Source organism: Patagioenas fasciata, chromosome 2 (genome assembly GCF_037038585.1).
Source record: "Patagioenas fasciata isolate bPatFas1 chromosome 2, bPatFas1.hap1, whole genome shotgun sequence".
Lineage (NCBI taxonomy): Eukaryota > Metazoa > Chordata > Aves > Columbiformes > Columbidae > Patagioenas > Patagioenas fasciata.
Window position 1 is genome coordinate 18,522,308 of NC_092521.1, and position 24,375 is coordinate 18,546,682.

At 35.4% G+C, this 24,375-nt stretch overlaps 1 protein-coding gene across 5 annotated transcripts in view; it reads left to right on the top strand.

Annotated features, from left to right (window-relative positions):
- CSMD3 (CUB and Sushi multiple domains 3) overlaps positions 1 to 22,692 on the top strand; it is a 637,009-nt gene extending 614,317 nt beyond the window's left edge. For 4 of the 5 annotated variants that reach the window (XM_065830155.2, XM_071803847.1, XM_071803848.1 and 1 more), the window contains 7 exons: positions 1,223 to 1,402; positions 7,851 to 7,916; positions 10,014 to 10,172; positions 15,154 to 15,266; positions 17,356 to 17,443; positions 19,096 to 19,231; positions 20,545 to 22,692. In XM_065830155.2, the coding sequence (XP_065686227.1) occupies positions 1,223 to 1,402; positions 7,851 to 7,916; positions 10,014 to 10,172; positions 15,154 to 15,266; positions 17,356 to 17,443; positions 19,096 to 19,231; positions 20,545 to 20,704 (902 nt within the window). In that variant the 3' untranslated portion in view covers positions 20,705 to 22,692. Of the gene's footprint in view, positions 1 to 1,222; positions 1,403 to 7,850; positions 7,917 to 9,852; positions 9,990 to 10,013; positions 10,173 to 15,153; positions 15,267 to 17,355; positions 17,444 to 19,095; positions 19,232 to 20,544 lie in introns of those variants that run through there. The other variant, XM_071803850.1, reaches the window with a different exon arrangement.
- Positions 22,693 to 24,375: the final 1,683 nt, after the last annotated feature.

A 24,375-nucleotide genomic window follows, 5' to 3' on the forward strand; every position in this document is an offset into this window, starting at 1 on the left:
TAATAAAAATTTGCATTGCTAGCTTCCAGCAGCAAGAATTGTGATTTTGTGAGTGAATTTTTCTATGAACGGCTATAAAATTAAAAGAAACACAATGGAAAAATAATGAGATTTATACACATCTCTTAATCTAGAGAGATGCTGAAATTAGTTTCTATCTAAGAGGTAGCAACCCTTCCAATGAAGACAGTGAAAGAGTTGGGAGGAGATGATTAGAATAGGATATGGAGGAAGACCCTGCACAACCCTAACTTGTACTGGAGCACATAGTTACAATCAGTTGTAGTAAAGTGTTTGAGCTGTTTCTCATCTAAAGAGTCAGGGTATTTTAAGAAGAGGGGAAAAAGGGTTTGTAATTTGAAATTTTTGAATCTGAAATTGGGGCGATATACTTACTTGCTACAGGAAGTAGCATTTAATTTCTCAGATCTTTTACACTTTGGTAAATAGTACTAATATACTGAAGGTATAACATCATGGTTAATCTTTGTAGTTTTTCAGCTAGCCAGCTGTATTTTTCTGGAAATAGTCTCACCTCATAAGGTCTGACCTTATAGAATCACTCCAGTGTTTGAAGAGAATATCCACAGAAGAAAACATTTTAATGTTTCAGTTGGTGCTAGCGTTCCCCATAAGCAAGCAGCAAATCACTAGCTTAGTGTGTTGAAAGGTGAGCTCTGCTCTCGGATGTATGCTGGTTTTGAGATAACACAAGACTCCCAGATTCTTGTGGTTGTTAAAGATATAAAACACTTTCATGAGATTAGGAACGGTAATTAATTTTTCTGCCTGATATTTAAAACTTGCCTCACAATTTTTTCTTGACCTTTCATACTGTTTTCCAAATGATCCATTTGTTTGCTGTTACTTAATGCTGCACAGATACCATAAGTCATGTAGGTCACAAGCCACGATTGCTTTAAAGTGTGGTAAGGAGCGCTGTTTGTGTTCACATATGCACACAATTAATTTTGGTTGTGCAAATGCATTTAAGTTGGCTTTTGGTCCCATGAAATTGAAAGGTCCATTTTCAAGAGTGTATTTACAGTCTCAGGATAGTAATTTATAGACTATGTAGTAATTTTTAATGTGAATTATAAAATATTAATATATTTATTGATGCTTTTTTCTTCTTAAGTTACCTGCCAGAATGGGTAGAGATTATTTTTCCAGAAATATTGTCACCATTTTGACTGAAGCATATTTTCTCTTTTCATTCTAGCTCACAGCTGCAAACAGCCAGAAACACCAACTCATGCTAATGTTGCAGGAATGGATCTTCCCTCGCTTGGTTATACACTGATTTACACTTGCCAGCCAGGCTTCTTCCTGGCGGGAGGATCAGAGCATAGAGCCTGTAGGTCTGATGGCACATGGACTGGGAAGGTTCCAGTTTGTGAAGGTAACTCTTCTGTTTCCCACTGCATCTCTCATCGATCATATTTCAATGATGTTCTTTACTTGCAGTCTAATAAGTTAAGAAAGAATGGCAAGGACAACAAGGAAGGAGAATACCTAAGAGGATAATTCTAATCCTTTGTCAGTTGTGTTTAACGGGACATGTGTTTTTGTGTACTTGACTTTCATTTGCATGCTGAGAGGTGTCAATTTTAGAGGCCAAATACTTGAGTAACACCTGTTTTTAGGCTTCTGTCAGAGTCAGGTGTGGACTACATTCTCATAAACTCAGTGGAATAAGAATCTTGATGCTTTCGTGCATACATATTAAATTTAGATCAGGATAATTTTATTTACAGAGATTGTATCAACTGCAAGACCGCTATGACAGTTGCAGTACTACCATGATATAGTTGCCATCACAGAAATATGGTGGGATGACTTGCACAACTAAAGTGTTGCTATGGATGGCTAACAACTCTTCAGAAGGGATAGGCAAAGGAGAGATGGTGGGTTAGTCTTGTATGTTAGTGAGTGGTTTGACCGTCTAGAGCTTGATGATGGTGATGATAGGGTCAAATATTTATGGGTAAAAATCAGGGGAAGGTCAAAAAGTCAAATATCATTGTGGGCATCTGTTCTAGAACACCCAACCAGGATGAAGAGGCAGACAAAACATTCTATAGGCAGAAAGGAGAAGTCTCACAATTGCTAGCCTTTGTTCTTATGGGGGACTTTGGCTTACTGACAGTACAGAGAGCTTTGACTGGAACTCAGTAATAAAGGGAGAATTTATGGTCTTTGGAAGTAGTGGGAGGCAACTCAGGAGGACTAAAAGCATCTTGTGAGGGTATGCAAGAAAAAATCAGAAGGGCTAAAGCCCAGCTAGAATTTAATCGAGCTACTGCCATGAATAGACTTTTTTTTTTTTTTTTTTCTGTAAATACATCAGCAACAAAAGGAGGGCTAAGGAGAGTCTCCATCCTTTATTGGATGTGGGGGGAGACACAGTGACAACAATGAGGAAAAGGCTGAGGTACTTAATGCCTTTTTGCTTCTGTCTTCAATAGTAAGACCAGTTGTGCTCCAGGCACACAGCCCCCTGAATCAGAAGACAGGGAGGAGAGCAGTGTGAAGCCATCATAATTCAAGGGGAAATGGCTAGCGACCTGCTACACCTCTTAGACACACACAAGTCTATGGGGCTAAGTTGGAATCCACCCAAGGGTATGGAGGGAACTGGAGGAAGTGCTCACCAAGCCACTTTCCATTATTTATCGTCAATCCTGGCTAATCAAGGAGGCCACAGTTGACTGGAGATTAGCAGATATGATGCCCATCTACAAGAAGGGCTGGAAGGAGAATCTGGAAAATTACAGGCCTGTCTGTCTGACCTTGGTGCTGGGGAGAGTTATGGATCAGATTATCTTGACTGTCATTGTGTAGCATGTATAGGACACAGTATAAAGCTCAGTCGGCCTGGGTTTATGAAAGGCAGGTCCTGCTTGACCAACCTGATGTTCTATGAGAAAGTGACTCACTTAGTGGATGAGGTAAAGGCCGTGGATACCTAGGGAAAGTCTACCTAGACTTCAGTGAAGACTTTGACACTGTTTCCTGCAATATTCTTCTGGAGAAACTGACTGTTAAGGGCCTGGATGGGCATACTCTTTGCTGGGTAAAAACTGGCTGAATGCCCAAGTCCAAAGAGAGGTGGTGAAAGGAGTTAAACTCACTTGGTGGCTGTCAGAAATGGCATTCTGCAGGGCTCAGTATTGGGGCCAGTTCTATTTGCTGTCCTTAACAATCGTCTGTATGAAGGGATCAAGTGCCTCTTCAGTAAATGTGCAGATGACACCAAATTGGGTGAGAGCGTTGATCTACTTGAGTGTAGAAAGGTTCTACAGAGGGATCTGGACAGGCTGGATCAATGGGCTGATGCCAATTATATGAGGTTCTACCAGGCTGCCTGATCCTGCACTTGAGTTACATTGACTCCATGCAACCTTAGAGGCTCAGAGAATACTGGCCGGAAAGCTGCCTTGTGGGAAAAAGACCTGTGGGTATTGTCAGACAGACAGCAAAATATGAGCCAGCAGTGTGCCCAGATGGTCAAGAAGGCCAACAGCATCCTGACTTGTATCGGAAATAGCATGTCCAGCAGGGTTAGGGAAATTATTTTCCTCCTGTACTTGGCATTGGTGAGGCTGCACCTCAAATCATGTGTTGAGTTTTTGGCTCCTCACTACAAGAAAGATATTGAGGTCCTGGAGTGAGTTCAGAGAAGGGCAACAAAGCTGATGAAGGGTCTTATGAGGAACGGCTGAGGGAACTGGGGCTTTTTAGCCCAGAGAAAAGGAGGCTTCAGGGAGACCTTATTGGTCTCAACTACTACCTGAAAGGAGGTTGTAGTGAAGCTGGTATCAATCCCTTTTCTCAGGTAACAAGTGACAGGATGAGAGGAAGTGGCCTCAAGTTGGGTCAGAGGAGGTTTAGATTGGATATTAGGAAAACTTCTTGACATAAAGGGTTGTCAGGCATTGGAACAGGTTTCCAAGGAAAGTGGTTGATTCACCATCTCTGGAGGTGTTTAAAAGACTCATAGATGAGGTTCTTAGGGACATGGTTTAGAGGTGAACTAGGAAGTGGTACGATAACAGTTCAACTCCATGATTTTAAAGGTTGTTTCCAACCTATACACAGTTCTGTGATTCTGTGATCCCATTCTAATATATGAGATGCCTAAATTCCAAGTAGATGTCCAAATCTCTGTACTGAATTAATCCATGGGGTTTAATGAGTTTTTATGTTTGTATGTACATAGCAATATACTTCTTGCGAACAAAAGGTGTCTACCTATCCTCGATGTTCCAACATAGTATTTTGTATCTAATTTTTACTACATATGTTATCATGGCAGGGTATGAAAAATCTCATGGCAGAATCATGGTGATAATGATGTCTTTCATATGGGATGGCAGAGCGGTGGATGTGGTCTACCTTGGCTTCAGTAAAGCATTTGACACAGTCCCCCAGAGCATTCTCATATCTAAACTGAGGGAGTGCAGTCTGGACGATTGGGTAGTGAGGTGAACTGCGAACTGGCTGAAGGGAAGAAGCCAGAGAGTCACGGTCAATGGGGTGGAGTCTAGTTGGAGGCCTGTATCTAGTGGACTCCCTCAAGGGTTTGTACTGGGGCCTGTATTATTCAATATATTCATCAACGATTTGGATGAGGGAATAGAGTGTACTATCAGCAAGTTTGCTGATGGCACCAAGCTGGGAGGAGTGGCTGACATGCCACTCTGGCTGTGCTGCCATCCAGAGAGACCTGGACAGGCTGGAGAGTTGGGCGGGGAAAAATGTAATGAAATATAACAAAGGCAAGTGTAGAGTATTGCATCTGGGTAGGAATAATCCCAGGTTCCAGTATAAGTTGGGGAATGACCTATTAGAGAACAGTGTAGGGGAAGGGGACCTGGGGGTCCTGGTGGATAGCAGGATGACTATGAGCCAGCACTGTGCTCTTGTGGCCAGGAAGGCCAATGGCATCCTAGGGTGTATTAGAAGGGCAGTGGTCAGTAGGTCAAGAGAAGTTCTCCTTCCCCACTACTCTGCCTTGGTGAGATCACACGTGGAATATTGTGTCCAGTTCTGGGATTCTCAGTTCAAGAAGGACAGGGAACAGCTGGAGAGAGTCCAGCGCAGGACAACAAAGATGATTAAGGGAGTGGAGCATCTCACTTATGAGGAAAGGCTGAGGGAGCTGAGTCTCTTTAGCTTGGAGAAGAGGAGACTGAGGGGTGACCTCATTAATGTTTACAAATACATAAAGGGTGAGTGTCACGAGGATGGAGCCAGGCTCTTCTCTGTGACAACCAATGGTAGGACAAGGGGTAATGGGTTCAAACTGGAGCACAAGAGGTTCCACTTAAATTTGAGAAGAAACTTCTTCTCAATGAGGGTAACAGAACACTGGAACAAGCTGCCCAGGGAGGTTGTGGAGTCTCCTACTCTGGAGACATTCAAAACCTGCCTGGACACATTCCTGTGTAGCCTCATCCAAGTGTTCCTGTTCCAGCAGGGGGATTGGACTAGATGATCTTTTGAGGTCCCTTCCAATCCCTAACATTGTGTGATTCTGTGATTGGGTGATTCTGAGATAAATCCTCAAGGATAGCAAGTATTTGGAATTATGCTTCCCGAATAATTAAACCACCTTTCAGATTGCTGATACCTAATGTTTCAGATGTATTTATCCCCAGGGCTCTTTCAGAGACATTCAAAGGCTATATAACCAAACACTGCTACTTGGAAGGGAAGTAGGAAATTAATATTTTGTATTAATAAAAACAAGTGTCCTGGAATTACATGCCAGGCAAATGTCAGGGGAAAAGAGAGCAGACCTTCAGGAAAGTGGTAGAAAGCAAGCTGCTAGGAAGCTCATGACTTGTTCAGTACTCAGGAAGTGCTATGGCAGGCCAAATGTGATTCATGGGTTGTATTTTGATTCAAGAATTTCCTGCTTATGATAATAGTATTAGCTGTCCTATCTGACAGTAAGGAACCTTTTTGAGAATTTTTTTTAAAAATTATTTGTTGGTACCTACAACTGTATCTACCTTAGCATATAACTTAGTTTCCCAATGCCCTGATAAAATGTTACAGAAATGCAAAGTTTTTAAGATCAGAGCTCTCACTTCTTGCTCTTTAGCATTAGAGAAAGAGAAGGATGATCAACATATTGCAAAGTATTAATTCTAATTAGACTAAGTAAAATATCTTCTAAAATTTTTCAATTTTATATGTTACAAAGAAGTGAAACATCTACCTCTTATGGAAGACAGAAGAACACCAGGTCAGGTTGCTCACCTGTGATTGTGAAGTTTGCAAAAATCGCTTGAAAATGGATGAAAAGGAATAAAACATTTGCAGTTGAGAGTTCTAAAAGGATCTGTAGGGGAATTCAACCAGAATTTGGTCCTTTCAATACAAAACTGCAATATTGAAAGCCCTACTCAGCAAATATCTGGATTTAGAAACTGAAACTCCATAGATAGCTTTAGTTTTAGGTTTGTATTTAAATGTTTTATTTTAATTTTACTTTGCATTTAAAATTTCAGTTCTGAACTTGACTAGAAATTTATCTACCTTGACAAGGTTGCTTGACTTAGCAGCTTTTTATACTAAAGCCCTTTGGAAAATATGATCTATATATTTCTAACCTGATCTTGATGTAGTCAAAAAGCATATGATGTTGAAACACACCCTTCAGGTTAACCATGTTCAGTGAAGTTCAGTAAGTTTCTTTTAAAACAGAGAGGAAATAGAGATTAGTAACAAACCATGAGAACTTTAGGCTGAATTCCAACCCCTGCCCTTGTTTCTTGCCAGTTTTGATCAGAATACCAAGAGCAAGCCTTCTGTAATAAGTTAAAAATTGCTCTCAGGAAAAATATTCTCAGTGCTTCTTGCTAAACTCACCTTTTTATGCAGAAAAATACTCTACTCAGAGAGAAAGAAGTTGCTTTTCTTTTCTGTTTTTTTTTTAGAGTATAAATCAGAGAGTAAAGTCCTAGGTTCAAAGACAATTCCAAAATACAAAATACAAAATATTGGAGCAGGGAATGGAACTTAGTGCTGCATGAGAGTATTCTACATTAGGAGACAGCATTGTGTGTCTTCTTTATAGCCCAGTGAATCTGAGTTAGTTTCTGCAAAATAAAATAGCTTTAGTTGCAGGAAATGACACTGTCCCATTGCATTTAGTTCATCATCTTCAGCAGTGGGAGAGTTCCTGCTCTAAGCAGAGAAGAAATTAAATTCTCAAACTTCCAGTGTTCAAATCACCTGAGCAGCTGGAGATACTGTGAACAGCATTGTTTTTTTCTTTCTTTCTGTTACTTTTCTGTTTTTTAAAGAAACAATGACCTTAACCATTGTAATGAGATTAAGTATGTATCTTCAGATTTTCAGTCTTGAACACAAGATGTCTCACTCAGTACTGTTGAAGATAATTAAGTCCTGCAGAGAGATGCAAATTAGAACACCTTTGTTATGTATCTCTTAACTGGTTTTACATTGTTTCCAGTCAAAGCACTATTCATATGGCTATTTTAGGTGGATCCTGATTTGAATGACGTAACTTGCTTTAGTTGACATATTAAAAGACATCTTACATATTATATGAACAATCAAGGACTGTTAATTCTGAAATGTGGATTCTGAAGTGAAAGCTTACACTGTTTGAGTATTTCAAAAGACTTGGTAGCATTCAGGTAACCAACTTAGGAGAAAATGTGACAATGGAAAAAATCAATGGGCATGTGCTCTTGTGATACTTAGATATATCCTTCATAACAAATAATTTGCATTATGAAAATTATTTTCTTAGTTTCTGAGTAACATGTTTGCTACTAATTTGTCTTTTTATCATTCATTCTTTCTAACAGCTGGTTCCAAAATATTAGTGAAGGACCCCAGACCAGCTTTGGGAACACCAAGTCCCAAACTAAGTGGTAAGTACTTTGAGGTATATATAGTTTTAAACAATTTATGTAGAAAAGACAATGAGAATCAATTTGGTGAGACTGCACTGTGTTTCATAGTATGTATAAAAGGTATTAGAATAGGCATTACACTAACAGAACAAAACAATCATTGATTAAATAATGCCCCAACATTTAAGTCTATGTAGACTACATGATATTATTTATATCCATATACAATTTCTGTTACGTGATGAGAGTTTTATTGTTTTCACTGAAATCACTATGTTCTGAGTAAGATCCAATGCAATTTACCTATTCAGAAACTGTATTACTAATCTAGAGATAATGTAAACCCTTCACGTTTCACAGTTTTTTCCACAGCCTTGCAGTTCTTTTACATATTGCTAATTTAAATTGCTTTATCTAAATGCTTCAGTATTAACCTTCAACTTAGCCTTCAAAAAAGCTAATTTTAGCCTAGAGAAGGTAGTCTCTCTAACTCTGGCTAAAGTGAACTCCAATTTTAACCGATTTGCTAAAGAAGACTATCTTTAGATATCCTGACTAGATCCAACAGGAACCTTTCTCTTTCTACTGAAGAGACTTTCTGAAGAGAGAATGCTCCTTAACTAAAATTAGTCTTTGATTATAACTTTATCAAATGTCTACCAATGAATAAAAAATTAAAAGTAATTCCCTAGCATAGGGAGCTTTGGGGGGCTTTAAAAAAATAATTGCAGGTTGTACACTGCTTCAAAACTGTATTCATCAATGATCTACTGCATGATAGTCATATTTTCTTTTCTTTTCTTTTTTTTTTCTTTCAGAAGCTTTTTGTACAATCCCAAATAATTGCAAATAAAGTAGATAAAGATCAGTTTTCCTGAAAGTAGTGAAATTCCAGGCAGATCACCAGTCAACAGCATCAGACTGTTTGCACCATGCAGTTTGCTTGCTTGCGGTTTTCACCCCCAGTACCTAGGTGTTTTGCTTTCATGTGTCTACTTGTCAAAAAATATATGCATACATATATATATACACACACACAAAAAAAAAAAATACAAGGAAAGCTCTTCTATCCTCCATGGGGATAACAATCTGTCTCTGTGACCCATAAAATAAATGATGAAGGAAGACTGTAGGGTATTCCAGTGTGCCCTAGTCTTTAATTTTGGGATATACTGAGAGAAAAAGGGGTAACTACTCTTCTGTGTTTATCTGATGTCAGATGCCAATGCATAAATGAACTCAGAGCTTTAAGATCAGTGCGAGTGACCACAAATAATGTGAAAGCACTGATTTTAAATGATGATTATTTATTAAAGGGCTAAGTTGGATACACTTCTTTGAAAAGTGCAGTAAACCCATTCGAAGTCACCTTCAATTTAATTGTTTAAATAGTATCTTCTGTAAAGATTTTAAAGATTTGCATGTATCTGTTTTTACTGGATAGGTAACTTTTTTTTAGTCATATTCTTGCTGGAATAACATTACTTAAATTAATCATTTTACAGTTAGATAATAATAAATGTTAAATGTTAAAGTATAAGTCTAGCATATTTATTCTCTGTGCAGTCTATGACTTCTTTTTATGGTGAAGCTCATAATATGTTTAAACATTTGAAGACAAGACAAAACTGCCTATATGGGTTTTTTGTTAGAAAAATGTCTAGGTAATAAATAAAATGCTTATAATATTTTATTAGAATTTAAATATGCTTGTAAAAATTTTGATATCTAAATTTATATTAATTTCTGCAAAATGTAATCCTAACTGTATGTCCCTGCCTGTCTATGCTGGCATAGAAAAGATCTAATCTTTGGGTTATAGCTGTTAATTTGATTTTGTGAAATTGGTTTAATTTTAGGACATGTCCTTATTTGAGGAAAAGAACAAATGAAGGTACAGTTGTTGTTGGGTTTCTCAGTACTAATACATTTCTTTCATATATATTCATGCCAGGTTTCTATGCTTTATATGTGAAGATTATGCCTAATAGACTGAAAAATAGCAAGGGTAAAGCAGAGAAAGTGCTGATATTTATCATATATTTTATTGGATGTTTGACTTCATAAGTACTACATATTGCAAAATTATTTGAAACATGTTTGATGTCTGTATAGTTCCTGATGATGTATTTGCCCAAAATTATATATGGAAAGGATCTTACAATTACAAAAGCAAGAAACAGCCCATGACTTTGACAGTCACCAGTTTCAATGCAACTTCAGGAAGAGTAAATGCAACACTTACAAACAGTAATATGGAATTGCTGCTATCAGGTATGGGATAAAAATCTTAATTACTTTTTTTTTTATTTTTTCTTTATATATACACTGGTTCCCTGTAACTTTATGGATAATAACCGGACTTGTAACATCTTCTGGAAACTTTCTTAGCTTATCAAAGATATTTTCATTCTAGTTTAGTTCCTTTTCAAACATAGGGATTTTTCCACCTTTTCCTCCTCTTTTTTAAAATTTCCCAGGTTTCTATTATATTTGGAGTTAATAGTCAATAAGCAGTGAAAGAATCATCCAAATTCTCGTATTTCTTCCTTAAATATTATGTATAAGCTTAAATTATTGTTCCTTAATTCTTAATCATAAAATTTCCCTACAATAACCTATTAATGACTAATAAGCAGTATGATGAGGTCGGTATATGTTGACCTAGCAAGGCAGAGAGACTTAATGAACATGGAGAGCAAGGAGAGATGACACTTGTTAGACTAGCTAATATGGTTGAAAAAAGTAGCTGCCCTTTGTGTTGTGGTTTCAGAAGAAGCCTTGGATTTCTACCTTGGTTTGTGATATTCCACAGTCTCTGACACACAGAGCACTGTTGCCACGCTTATGTTGGCACAATATGCACAGTTTTCTATGCTGTGAACCATTAACAGAAACTACAGATAATGCTTGACAAACAAGCAAACAAAAATACTTCAAAAAATATTTGGGTTTATAGTTTTTGTTTGCTTTTCAAACTCTGTCAGTCCCTTGATTCAGACATCTCAGCCACACAGACAATGAACCCGACACAGCAGAGGAGTGGCAGGCTATAGCACAGGGATGCAAACGAGCATAGAAGAAACAAGAAGAAACTGAAGTCAATATTATTACTCAGAACTTAGATTCTTGAAGCTTCACCATCTGTCTGCAATGCTTTTTGAAAGGACTGAAGAACCTTAAAATTTATGTATAGTTATGTATAGGCTGGACACTGATGGTTTTAATCTTGTTCATCTCTTATGGATTTCTTTGAATTATTTCAAGATCACTCTTTATCCCAGAGGTGTTAGCAAGGAAAGAAGTGACAGAACAATAATCTGTTGGAAAAAAGAGTGAGGAAAGTTCTTCCCATATGTCTCTGAGAGAGGTGGTCTACAGAAAGCATGTAATGGACCAAAGGATCTGTGTCTGCTGAGCTCTTAGTTTCTAGTATCTGGTAGAGTGATGAATTTTTTTCACTAGGTTTGTCTGTTGAAGGTATTTTGTAGATGTCCTTTGAAGAGTCACACTTGAGAAGTTTCTTATAATATTATATTATAATATTTTCTGAATGATAACTTCTTGTCTTGACTGTGTGTGTGAATTTATTCTATCATATGATGTCTGTTTAGTTTCAACCACGTAATTTCTATAAGACTATTAGGTAGGGCACGTGTGGCATTTCATATTTTTAGGATTAGTAAAAGTAAAAGCTGTAATTTCTCACCCAAACTACTTTCCCTTGAAATAAAAAGGTTCCCTCAACTGGACACAAAAGTGATTACAAATGCCCATATTTTTTTGCTCTACACACAGGTATTACAACATCAGCAGGTAATTAATATTATTTTCTTCGCTATTTTGCAGATATAAAACTGTATATTGAAACAGTTTCTTAAGGCCAGGGAAGTAGGGATGGATCAAAAAAGACATTTAGATGCCAGGAAGCTGATTTATCCTGTACTCAATGTGTCGATTTCTGAAATGAAGGGTAGTTCTTTCCCCATGCAGCACTTACTGTTTTGCATTTCACCATTTGCTGCATCTTTTTTTTTGCCTTTTTTTTTTTTTTTTACACCTGTGCTTGCTGTAATTATATAATAGCATACATGTCTGTCACAGGATAGAAACGTGCATGTTCTTTTGATCATTTCAGAATTAGTGACAATAGCAATGCTATCATTGGGATTAAGAAAAGAGAAAGGTGTAGCTTTAAATTGTTTGGCTCAGATTAAACAGTCTCTTGTACACTGGGATACCAGTTTCCAGCTCTCAAGAAGTACGTTGACCTTTCACCAAGAAATGCTTTCACCATTACAAATTACCAGAGAACAGTGGTTCCTTGGCTTGTGGGATAATTTTTCTCTATGGTCTTGTCTGAGAGTACATAACCCATGTTTATGCCCATGTACACACACCACAGCCCTCAGTCACTGCCCTCAGCCTCGTGCAAGTATTTCATTTGTAAGAGACTTGGAGGCGTCATTGACTTTTTTTTCCCAAGTTCCAAATGATTTTTAGATGTACACTATCCAAGCTCTTGAAGTGAGCAAACACTATGTGATAATGTTAATGCAGTCCTGAAGACAAGAAAAAAACCCTGTCTTACCTAGATGCAGCATTAACATGAAAGTAAGTCTACTTGTTAGCTCAGAGGTGATTTATACATAATGATATCTCCTATAGGGCAATCACCTATCCTCAATGTGGAGAAGGCTTTTGTTCTGTGAATTTAGCCATGCAAATGAGAAACAGGAATTGTGTTGCCCTGTCTCTTACTACAGCTTCAGCAAAGAGCTAGGGGGTTTGCATCTTAGCGTGAACTGAACTTCTGAGACATCCTTCTCACCACAGTCTGTAGTGAGAGTCTAGAGTGAATAAACAAAGGGAGAGGGTAAAATTAAATGCCTTCTCTTAGTGGAGATATATCTGGGCATGTAATCTATTTCTGTTTTATAAGTATTTGCTTTTCTCAGATTAGCAGCCAGCAAGACAAATGTGATCATGCTTTTGCTTCTCTGGAACTCATTTTAAACAAAACCATCACACACCACATTCTTCTGACCCTGTACACAAAACTCATAGTCTGAAAAATCTGCTGTCCTCCAGATCATATCTTTGCAGCACCACAGTCCAATATTAAAATTCTAGTTTGTGCCAGTGTTTCTTCCTTCTCTGCCTTAAGATGCAATGAGCACTAAGTACCAACATATTTCCTTCCTTCCTTCCTTCCACTAGTGTTTTTGTGCAGCCTTAGTTACACTTTTTCACTGGATAGTGTGGCGTGTTGACTTTGATTGCACACCAGGTGCTCACCCAAACACTCTATCACTCCCTCTCCTGAAACAGACAAAGGAAGAAAAATATGATGAAAGGCTTGTGGGTTGAGATAAGAACAGGGAGAGATCACCCACCAATTACCATTACAGGCAAAATGAACTTGACTTGGAGAAATTAATTTGATTTAGTGCCAATCAAATGATAGTAGGGTTATGAGAAATACATGAGGTCACAGCCTCATTCAAGCATCTAACTGGTCCAGTGTGGACCTCCATGGGCTGCAGGGGGACAGCCAGCTTCAACATGGTCAGCATCATGGGCTGCAGAGGAATCTCTGCTCTGGTGCCTGGAGCACCTCCTGCCCCTCCTTCTTCTTTGACCTTGGTGTCTGCAGAGATGTTTCTCTCACATATTCTCACTCCTTTCTGCTGACTGCCGGTGGTGTTGCATAGTTTCACTCTCCCCGTCTTCTTAAATACATTATCCCAGAGGTGCTAGCACTGTTGCTGATTGGCTCAGCCTTGGCCAGGGGCAGGAGCTGGCTGCCTTTGTCTCAGTTGTACATGTGGGAAGCTTCTGGCATTTCGTCACAGAAGCCACCCCTACTGTCTCTCCACTGCCAAAACCTTGCCACACAGTCCCCATACAGACAAGCAGTACCTTCTCCTATGTCTCAGTGATGTCTTCAGTTCCAGTTCACATCACAGAATTTGGATGAACACGAAAATGGGAAATGACCAAAAGTAAGGGTACTTCTATGTTGCTGGAGTTTTCAGTTAAGAAGAAGAGGTCTAGTTTAGTTCATGCATTATTAGATACTAAGTCTAGTCTGAAGTCACCCACATTTGTTAGTCAGTAAAAATTTTTAAAAATAAATAAATAAAAAGGGAGGGATTAAAGCCAATGTTTAAGTGTAATTCATTTACAGCGTGAAGTTTGTTCTGTGATGTATGGAGTCAATAAATCAGTGAATTTTAATTTCAGTGTAGTGGAATTTTCTGAAGGTAGAAGTATAATTCTTCGAGGGTTTTCTTCCTTTTTCTTGGTTTTGGTTTTAGTTCTGTTTCTGTTAAAGTTTTAGCCATCACTGGCTTTTGTTCATATAAAGTGCAATGTAACCTTGTGTGATTCTACAAATAGAAGACTTCATATGAAATGAATAGTAATTTCCATGCTCTGTTAGAAGGAAATGATTCTACTAGAGAGGTCTTCTATTTAAAATCTGAAGTTTAAAACATTAATTGATAACAATGGTTAAAAATGTGTGTGTGTGGGGGGAATCTTTACTATATTTTCATTTTTCACCACTGTCTTTGTAATCACTAAGCATATCATACTATTTTATTTTCATTCTCCAAATTAACAACTAAGGTCATTTTGTTTCTAAATATTTTTTCTGCAGAACTGAAAATAAGTCAATTAATTATGCCTACAATGTAAATAATGTTACATACAAGTCTTGTCTGGAAGAGACTGTGTTGTATTATTGACTGATGAAGAACAACTCATTTTTTTGAGATATATTCAAATTTAGAATTTTTGAATTTAGCACCAGGTTTTGGAAAAGAGTTTAGATGTTGTTGTTCTTATTATCACCTTCTTTACCTCATGAGTAAATTACAAATAGTGAAAGTGAGGATGTGAGGTTCAAATACACTCTGCCTGACTCAGAACAGTATTCTCCATCTAAAATCAGATTACTGTCAATGTTTGCTTTATATAAGGCTTGTTACCATAACTGTTAAGTAATAGCTGTGTGTATAGTTTCCCTTCTGTCCTCTCTACAAGCTAAGCTAATAATGGTTTCTATTGAAATACTATAATAATTGAAATAATTTCACAAAAGTATGCATCTTACTTTAACGAAAATGTTGGTAACAATGCTACCTTCCTGCTTTCCCTTTTCAAAGCAAGAGATTAAATACTTATTCTTAAAGATGAAATTATTTATCTACTCAACACAAATATAAATTTTTAAAATTATATTCTACAGGAGTGTATAAAAGCCAGGAAGCTCGGCTAATGCTGCACATATATCTCATTAAAGCACCCTCCCATACTTCTTTGAGCAAGTTGAAAGAGGAAAAATGGGCTATGGATGGTTTTGTGAGTATATTTCTTCTACAAAAGAGATTTCTTTGTTTGAAATCATGCTGGTATTCTACACTCAAAAAATCCTGAGACATATCAAATGGAAACTTGTTATCAATGCTAATTCATTACATGAAATGAAAATTTCATTGTAATATACAGGAGACCAGTCTGAGCGAATATATGAGAATAGCCATACTGTGTAGGGACAATTATAATGCATGTTAACAAAGAAGTCTTTCTCTTACTTCTCTTTGAATTTTGTTGTAATATATTGAGAAATTTTATCATCATAGTAATATACTATCAACTTTCAATAACATTATAATTTATGATACTAATGTAATAGGAATTTTTATCATGAGGCTGGCAGTCATGTTTTACTTTTTGGTGATATTTTTAGAAACACCATGAGAAAGCTGAACTGTTACATATTTGGAGAAAGCAAAACAGATTGTTGCAATTAAACATTAATCCCTTGGGGATTCTGGGGCTGGGCTTATTCTTTAAAATGGAGAAGAAGAGAGCACATATCTGAGAGGAGGAGGTGAAGGAGAGGGGAAAAAAGAAGCAGCAGCCCAGGTGGCTGGGATGTGTTTAAACCATGAAAAGGAAATCTCTGCAGAGAACAGACAGGAAAAGCAAACATCACCCAATATAATGCTAAGGCTGGAAAAAGCTGAGTGTGCTGGGGGCCTGAGATACTTTATGTGATAGACAGGAAAGTAGATTTTTTCAGAAAAGAAAGGCCCTAACATTAATTGAATGATGATGAACACTCGTAAAGCCATATTACACCATCTCATTTTTCAACTAATCTGTATGTTTACTTATGTTTCACCTGCTGCTAAAGTACTATAGGGACACCAGTATGGATGCACATGCCAAAAGAAGAGAAGAGGTGTACATTGAAGTGTATGCACAAATTTATATTTGCATAACTTGTGGCACTGCATCTGTAATAACTTTTAAAAAGCTGCAAAACCAAAGCAAACCCTCTATATTACAGTAGAGATACTGTAAAATGACTTAACTCCCTTGGTTTGTTCAAACTTTAGGCTTAATGAGCATGCTCCTGAGGTGAAAAAAAGGCATGGTAAAAGCAATAAATTTGCTTTCAGACTTCTAAATGTACAAAAGTACATAGTACAGTCCTTACATATGCTATTTACATCGTGGTTTTATTTGTTTTTTTTTGTTTGCTTGGTTTTTTTGTGTGGTTTTTTTGTTTGTTTGGTTGATTGGTTGGTTGGTTGGTTTTTTTTGCAATAGCAGGCTGCTTTACCGCAAAGTAAGAAATTCACCTGAGAAATGCACCCTTTCTTCTGTGAAAACATAGCTTCAGGTCACTGCTGAAGACATATTGTTGCCTTGAGAAAGGGAAGCTTAAGGGAAAATCTTGAAGGAACTTTCCTCAGGGCCACCAAATTTAAACTTAGTATCTATCCTGGGAAGCAAGAAACTGTAAATTTGAATACGGTGTGTTAGTTTAGAATGTACTCACCTTAATAAGGGATACATTCATAGGTTTACAACCCTTTCTTCCCTCCCTCAAGCCTTTTAGGTTATACTAGCATATTTTTCTCTTGTACCAAAGCCTCATTCAACATTCTTCTGGTGAAGAGCTATATAATTAAGTAATTATAGGGATAAGCACTAAGCAAGAACAAAGGAACTGTCAATTGAATGTGAGGTCTTTTTATTCAAAGCAATTATTATAACCTCAATACTTGCATCCTTATCTGCAATATAAGTTTTGCCATCTACTTCCCCAACAAATCCCATAATTATGAAGTATGTCAGATGCTGACATCTTCAATTGCCAGAAACTTTAAGTTTTGTTGGTTTTAAAAAAATAATAGTTAAAGGTTGCATAACGTAGTATATATAACCATAACCTACCAGGTCTAAATTGTACCTTACACACATCTGTCTTGTCTTTTGAAATTTATATATTTCCAAAGGGGGGAGAAAAAAAAAAAAAGTCAGTCTTTTTAATGTGGAATAACAGATATGAGTCAAACATATTAGGATTATTTCTGTTCCAAATAGATACTTGTAACAAACTTTTCCCCTTTTAATTCAGAATACTTTTTGTTTTCAGGTTTCTGCTGAACCTGATGGAGCAACATATGTTTTTCAAGGATTCATCCAGGGTAAAGATTATGGACAATTTGGACTTCAAAGATTAGGTATTCAGCAAATTCTATGTCCAGTAGTATAAGGGTATCTGCAGGATGTTATCAGTATTGACATTTGATAAGATATTGAGATATTCATATACGTAAAGTCTCATTTAAGTATTAATAGTACTTACAAATAATGTTTTGTCAGAAGTTGCAAGGACTTAAAGGTACTTTGCAATGCACTACTTAGTATAGCTATATATTTGTAATGTTTTGAACAATGTTATCCTATGAATATGTGTAACATTCGTGTAGTTTCACATCTTAATAACTATTCAGAAAACCCATGTTATAGAACGGTCTGCTAAACTGATCTCTTGCTCATGGTGCTGAAAACACTTTTCACCAAACCATTTGGTAGAAAACTGAAACTGCTAAATATTTGCAAGTAAATCTTTATGTTACTCTTAAAAATAACAAAATGTTACTCACCTGATAAGCATTTGTTTTCTAAAAATTGAGTTCTTGGTTCTAAACATTCAGTTCTACACTAAACTAACAACCTTTATTTACCCTTTCTTGGAGAAGACGGCTCCGGTAACAGTCTGGTTTCAGGAAAACCAGGAAATTTTTTAATCCTTGCATGTACTGGAAGGATTTATTGCTGAATGTATGAGATAAAGGCAATTTTTTTCTTTTTCCTAGATTTTTTACAAGTCACAGTGGAACAAACAGCTTGAGATCCTGATTCCTAAATTCTATACAAAAAAATAATAGCAGTTAATATAGTCAATAATACAGTTACAGAGAGATTTACAATAATTGAAAATATTTTGTTTAGTATGTTTACCACTTCATTGTTTCATGCACACAAACACAAAAAATAGTTTATCTGAAACAAAATATTTTGATTGCTGTTTCCATACAATTTTTCTCACATTTAATTTATTTTTTTGTATTTTAGTATATTGATTATATTTTTGGTTTTCTGTCTGTTTGTTTACTTCTTGAATTTCTGTATTTTACCTTGTAAGATGGAGAAAGTAAAAAAATATTATCACCTACATAATTCTTAAAAGATCCAGTTCAAAGCTTAAAAATTAACTTTGAAACTGCATTGGTATTCCTTTCCTCACATTAAAAAAGGTGTATATCTTGCTGTGTAGATAGTCTAGATGATGTGTTCCTCAGCAATGTAGCAGATTGTGTTATTGTTTTTTCATCAATATCTCGCTTTAGCTCTTCATAATTTTTTCTACCTCTTTCACTCTGTGTATCACCCTTTCCTTGAAATAATGTTTTTTATACATGCAGTATTTATGAATTTCTGAAATATAAAAATGTATTTACTAATATAATCAGCCTAACATATGTGTTATTATAAATGTGATGGTTTGTAACACAGTACGATAATGTGTATTAATAACATCCAAACCTTGAATCCCATACAGAATTATACAGTAAGATATTGACTGTACCAGAGTATATGTATTATTCTCCCTACTTTTTGCATCCAGTTATTAGTCAGAATATGGTATACCACAGTGCCTTTACTTTCCAGGGAGTCTCAACATACAGCTATATATATACAGCTGAACACATTATGGTGACTCAATCACAAGTTGTTACTGAATTTTGAAGTTTATGGAGTAGTATGTGCCGTGAGCTATGGATACTTATATTCCTTGTTTTGTTTTTTTCTTATTATTCTTTTTTAGGTCTTAACATGTCTGAGGGTTCAAATTCTTCTAATCAACCACATGGTACAAATAGTAGTTCAGTGGCCATTGCTATCCTTGTGCCTTTCTTTGCCCTTATATTTGCTGGTTTTGGCTTTTACCTTTATAAACAAAAGTAAGTACAAATTATGTATATATAATTCCTGTATGACCTGGTGGTTTTATTGCCTTCAATCTTTGTTTTGTAAATAAAGCTTTCTGAAAAAACACAAAACATTTGCAAAATACGCATGTAGACAGTTCTTCCTACCTCTGTTAAGGTCTTGCATAATGGCTGAGAGATCAGTTTATTGTACTGTGCTATACTTTCATTCCCACCTCTTTAAAATGTTATAAATTTCTCTCTTTATGTCAATAAAATGGATGCAATAAATTATTGGCATATGGGAAATAATATAATTAATAGACTTTGTATGTCTTTACAGTAGATTTCCTGTATTATTTTTTTTTTACATGTGACAGAATTATGAATCATATATTGAGTAATTTATTTTAATGCCTACTCTGTTTCTTGGCTTGCAAGTATTATGTAATTGAGAAGTTTCGTTATGGAACTGTTTTTGTATCTGAAATTATTAGTTCATATGCAATTATGTTAAGCAGCCACCAGTCTTCTCAACAGTTTTGTTCATGTTATTGAGACCAGTATTACTTCTTTGGATATAGTGTCAAGTAATTTTTTGTGTAGCTTTAAAGCATTAAATGACTAAAGAAAATGTAATCACCTTAATGACAAGACAATTAATTGTCTACTAGCTGTTAAAATAGTAATTAATGTCTGGTAACCTGACAATAATAGTTGTAATATAACACCAGTTTAAAACAGGTACCATCATTTTTAAATGGTACCAGTTGTTTTTCAGCTGTTTCACAGTACAAAAAACTGTTCTGGTAATCTTTTAATACATTTGCTATTATCTATATGGTATAAGAACTTGTCTTCTTATATTGATTTATACAGTATACATTTTGTGTAACAATATAGATGAAACATTTTCAAGTGAATGAACTTTGATAATTTGAGTTATTTAGTGAAAAAAGAAAGTGTTTCAGCTATAAATTCATTCTTGATAAACCTGTTGAGTCTCCAAAAGGAAAATCTCAATCATCTGGCTGAGGAATTATTGCATCTTTACAAGATTTTTTTGTACTCTCAACTATTCATCACCTGATCATCCAAGTGGAAATACCTACCTCTTCTCAGGTTAACTAAGTTTGTAACTGAACGTATTTTTAAATGAATCATCAATTCCTTTAAACCTTGTTAAAGAGAGTATTAATTCTTAGCGCAGATATGTAAAAAAAAATTGAGTTGTTGTATTTAGCTCATATAATTAGAATTGGGAGATAAATTCTGTTCAGATTCTTAAACCACATCAAGTCAGTGATGAAAACTGCAGTTGCAAATGTTTTGTTTTTCTCCTACAGGACTGCACCTAAAACACAGTATACAGGATGCTCTGTACATGAAAATAATAATGGACAAGCTGCTTTTGAAAACCCCATGTATGACACAAATGCAAAGAATGTGGAAGGAAAAGCAGTACGATTTGACCCCAACTTGAACACTGTTTGCACAATGGTATAATGCGGTAATGATATGTCTTCAAAGCCTGAATATGACACAAAACAAAGTGTACACACAGTTCACTGATTGAAAAAAAAAAAAAAAAAATTAAAGCACACTTTTCAGGACATACTGGGTCACCTTTGCCTGAGGATGATAGAAAAGAATTGGTTGTGATTATTATGTTTTGATTTTGTTTTTCATAAACTGGATCAGAATTCTTCTTCGTGTACGTCATGGAGAGTTAAAAAAAAAAAAAATGCTGCACTCCATGAGTGCTATTCATTGTTTATTTGCTTTTTTTAAAAAGGAGGTTATTCTAAAACATAATACATATTTGCATATATTGGAGGAGCATCCATTATCAATATTTCTGTGCTTTATAAAAACTATAATAGAGGGACTGGGTTAAAAAAAAAAAAAAAGATATAGGTAGAAAATAAGAGCTATACTTATGGGAAACTATAGGTCACTGACTTCTCTTTAACAGTCATATGGTACAACTTTCTTGTGAGTTTGTACCTTTTATTCATTTATTCAGCCCATTTACTACTTAATTTTCCTCAGAACAGTTAATTATTTAAGTCCAGGATGTAGTATTTAGAAATCAGCAAGTATAACTTAATCTTTTCATGTCTCAGAAGAAAAATTAAAATGTTTCCTTCCCTAATTCACATCTTCCTTCCTTTTCATGTCCCAAGTCAAGCTCCTTTTCTCAATTTCAGTTAACAATACCCACAGATGACAATGTTTCTACATTACTTTTGTCAGTCATACAACTAGACAAATTTTACAATCAAGAAGTTAGTAGGAATTGAGCTTTGTCACAGGGTTATGCTCCTTAATGTTGAAGACCATTCAAAAGAGTAACCATCTTATGTTTGTTTGTTTTTTTCCTAGTGTGAAAAGATAATTATATTTCCATTTTAAAAATGCAGTTTACAGTAACATTAGTAGTCAAATCCGTGTATCAAGTTTAAAAGTCCATTTTTCAATCCATGATAGTAATATCTAGACCATATCACATCAGTTTATTCCTTCAGCATTTCGTCAAAATGCATGTACAAAGCAAGGCAAAATCCCATTGAAGTTCATAGATTTTAGTAGCGTTCAATTAACTTTGGATTAGAGTTACAAGTCAAGAGGAAGTAATACTTTTGAAATACTGCATTTTCACATCTATTTTATCTATATATTCCATACTTTATGGAAACAAATCCTTACAGTTAATGATTTAAAATTGAATATATTATAATAGTGCAATGAAAACAAAACTATTAAAAAATATATATATAAAGCCATGATTTTATTAGGGACAATCCATTCATTTTAGGGACAATTCAGATTCCACAGCCCTCAAATACAAGTTTTAGATATTCCAAAATCACCAAAATCACTTCTAAGGAAATTTAATTTTTAGGTTTACAATTATTTCATGTCAGAATTATACAGTGGCAACTCACTAATTTATTTGATGTAGGTCATTGTCTTCCATTCATAGCATGATTCACAAATGCTGTATGTTAGCCAGTGTGAATTGTCTGTTGTTTTCCCTTTCAGACATTAATTATTCTGTGAAAATCTAAACTTTTTATTACCGTAATAGAGAGTGCCTACCAAAAATCATTGTACCCAGGATTGCTGCTTGGATTTCTATAATGTTTGATGAATTTCTTATAAACCATTTTACAACACTTTGTTTTGAATATTCATACAACTCTGTCAAACTGTATTCTACTAGAAGGATGCTGTTTTATATTTTATACCATTGGTTGTTATTTATTCCTGTTTATTCAAATGACTGCAATAACTATGATTCATTCATTAATGTTAAGGTTAATACATTTGAGATAGTTTAAAATGTTTCTTCTGCAACTGGCTACTCCTCTTATATTAATGCATACACTTTTGTAAAGAAGTATATTTTTATGAAAAAGGATTTGTAAAAGTATGATGTAAATTTTCAGTGCAATGTAAACAAAATAAAAATGGACAATTGCTTTTTCTAACCTTCTTTCTTCTTTGGAAGATGTGCTTTAAATACATCTCAGTTGTGAAAATGAGAAAATAACTAAATACTTAGATTTTAGTATTTTTGTGGGTCTTAAAATCATGTTACTTTTTCGGAATATTTCTGTGAATTTTAGGTGAAGTAGCAAAACTTAGATTACTTTAAAAAATAACCAATGAACACAATGTGTAAAATTATTCATTTACTAAAATGAATTTTCTGTTTGACTTGAAGAAGCAAATTTAAAAAAAAAAAAGATGTGTACTAGTCAATCCAGTGAAGAACACAGAAATATCTCTTTAAGAGAAAAGAAAAACACACACACACACACAAGAGACCAAACAAACAAAAAAAACCCTAACAAACAAAAACAAAAAAACACAACAAACTTAGCGCTCCTCAAGGTTGCAGACAGCCTACTTTGCACATTAGTTTTGCTACGTTTCTGCAGAAATGTATAGGGTCTACATATTAAGAAGTAGTAACAGTGCATACAGTATTTTTTGGCATTAAACAAAAAATGTTTCAATAGCATTTAACAGGAGGAGAAGATCTTAATTATTTTACTATAATATTAAAACTGTCTTTTAACTACCGCTTTTGCTTACAAGCATGGAAAGTGAATGACAATCTTGATCTAAAATGTTATTCATAGGATAACTGGGGAAAAAGAAAAAAAAAAAAAGTCCAATATTCTTTTGTGAATTTGGTGCTCTATATAAACTGAAAAGAAGTCTTTAGACCCATGTTGACCCTTTAGACCCACTGAAGACTGTGTTGTTAAATACATTGGAAAGAGAAACAAAGAGTCACTGTAAAAATATTGTGAGGATCATGCACTAATGCTTTTTTTTGGAGAGAGGGAGAGGATTCTAGAGCAAATTGGTTAATCCCGAAAAGAAAACAAAAGTCTTGTTTCACAGTGGCCAAACTTTCATATGCAACCTAGAACATGAAGTTAATCTCTTCCTATTTTGGTTTATGCATTACATGTTTTAATGTATAAAAGTAAATAAAGATTACATTTAACTTGTTCAGCAATTCTGTTAATGTTTAAGCTAGCATCCATTTTGCACTTTTCAAGAATTATGCTGACTTCATTGTATGAATTATTCCTAATACACTGAGATTTTTTTTTTTTAATCTTTTTTCTTGCTTGGGTTAGGTTTATCTCAGTCTTTTGTGGTTTTTTTGGGGGGGGAGGGTTGTTTGTGTGTTTTTTTTTTTTTTTTTTTTTCTGTAGTTCCTGAGCTCTTTGACTCATAATTTTTTTGTATGCGAACTGTTCAATTTTCTAGTAGCAGAGTGGTTCATTTTCACTGCAGCATATGAATTTCAAGGTTCCATCGCTCAGCTGCAGTTGGTTAGCACAGTCTACTCATTGTTTTTTGTTTTTCTTAGGAAGATAGCTGAAATGAATTAGACTTTGGTCCTCCAAGCACCTTGGCTACTTTAATCAACCAAACAGACTACACAGAGAAAATGTGAGGGAATACAGAGATTGTCATGCAACTCCGCGAGTGCTTTCAAGATTAAGGTTCGTTACTGGAAGCCAGAAACCATATGGTATCACCTACACTCACCAAAGTACTACAGCAGTTCTAGTAGAACTACTCAGAACAACTAGACCATCATAATATGGAGCTAAAAATGTCTGATTTTACTTTTGTTTGTCAAACAG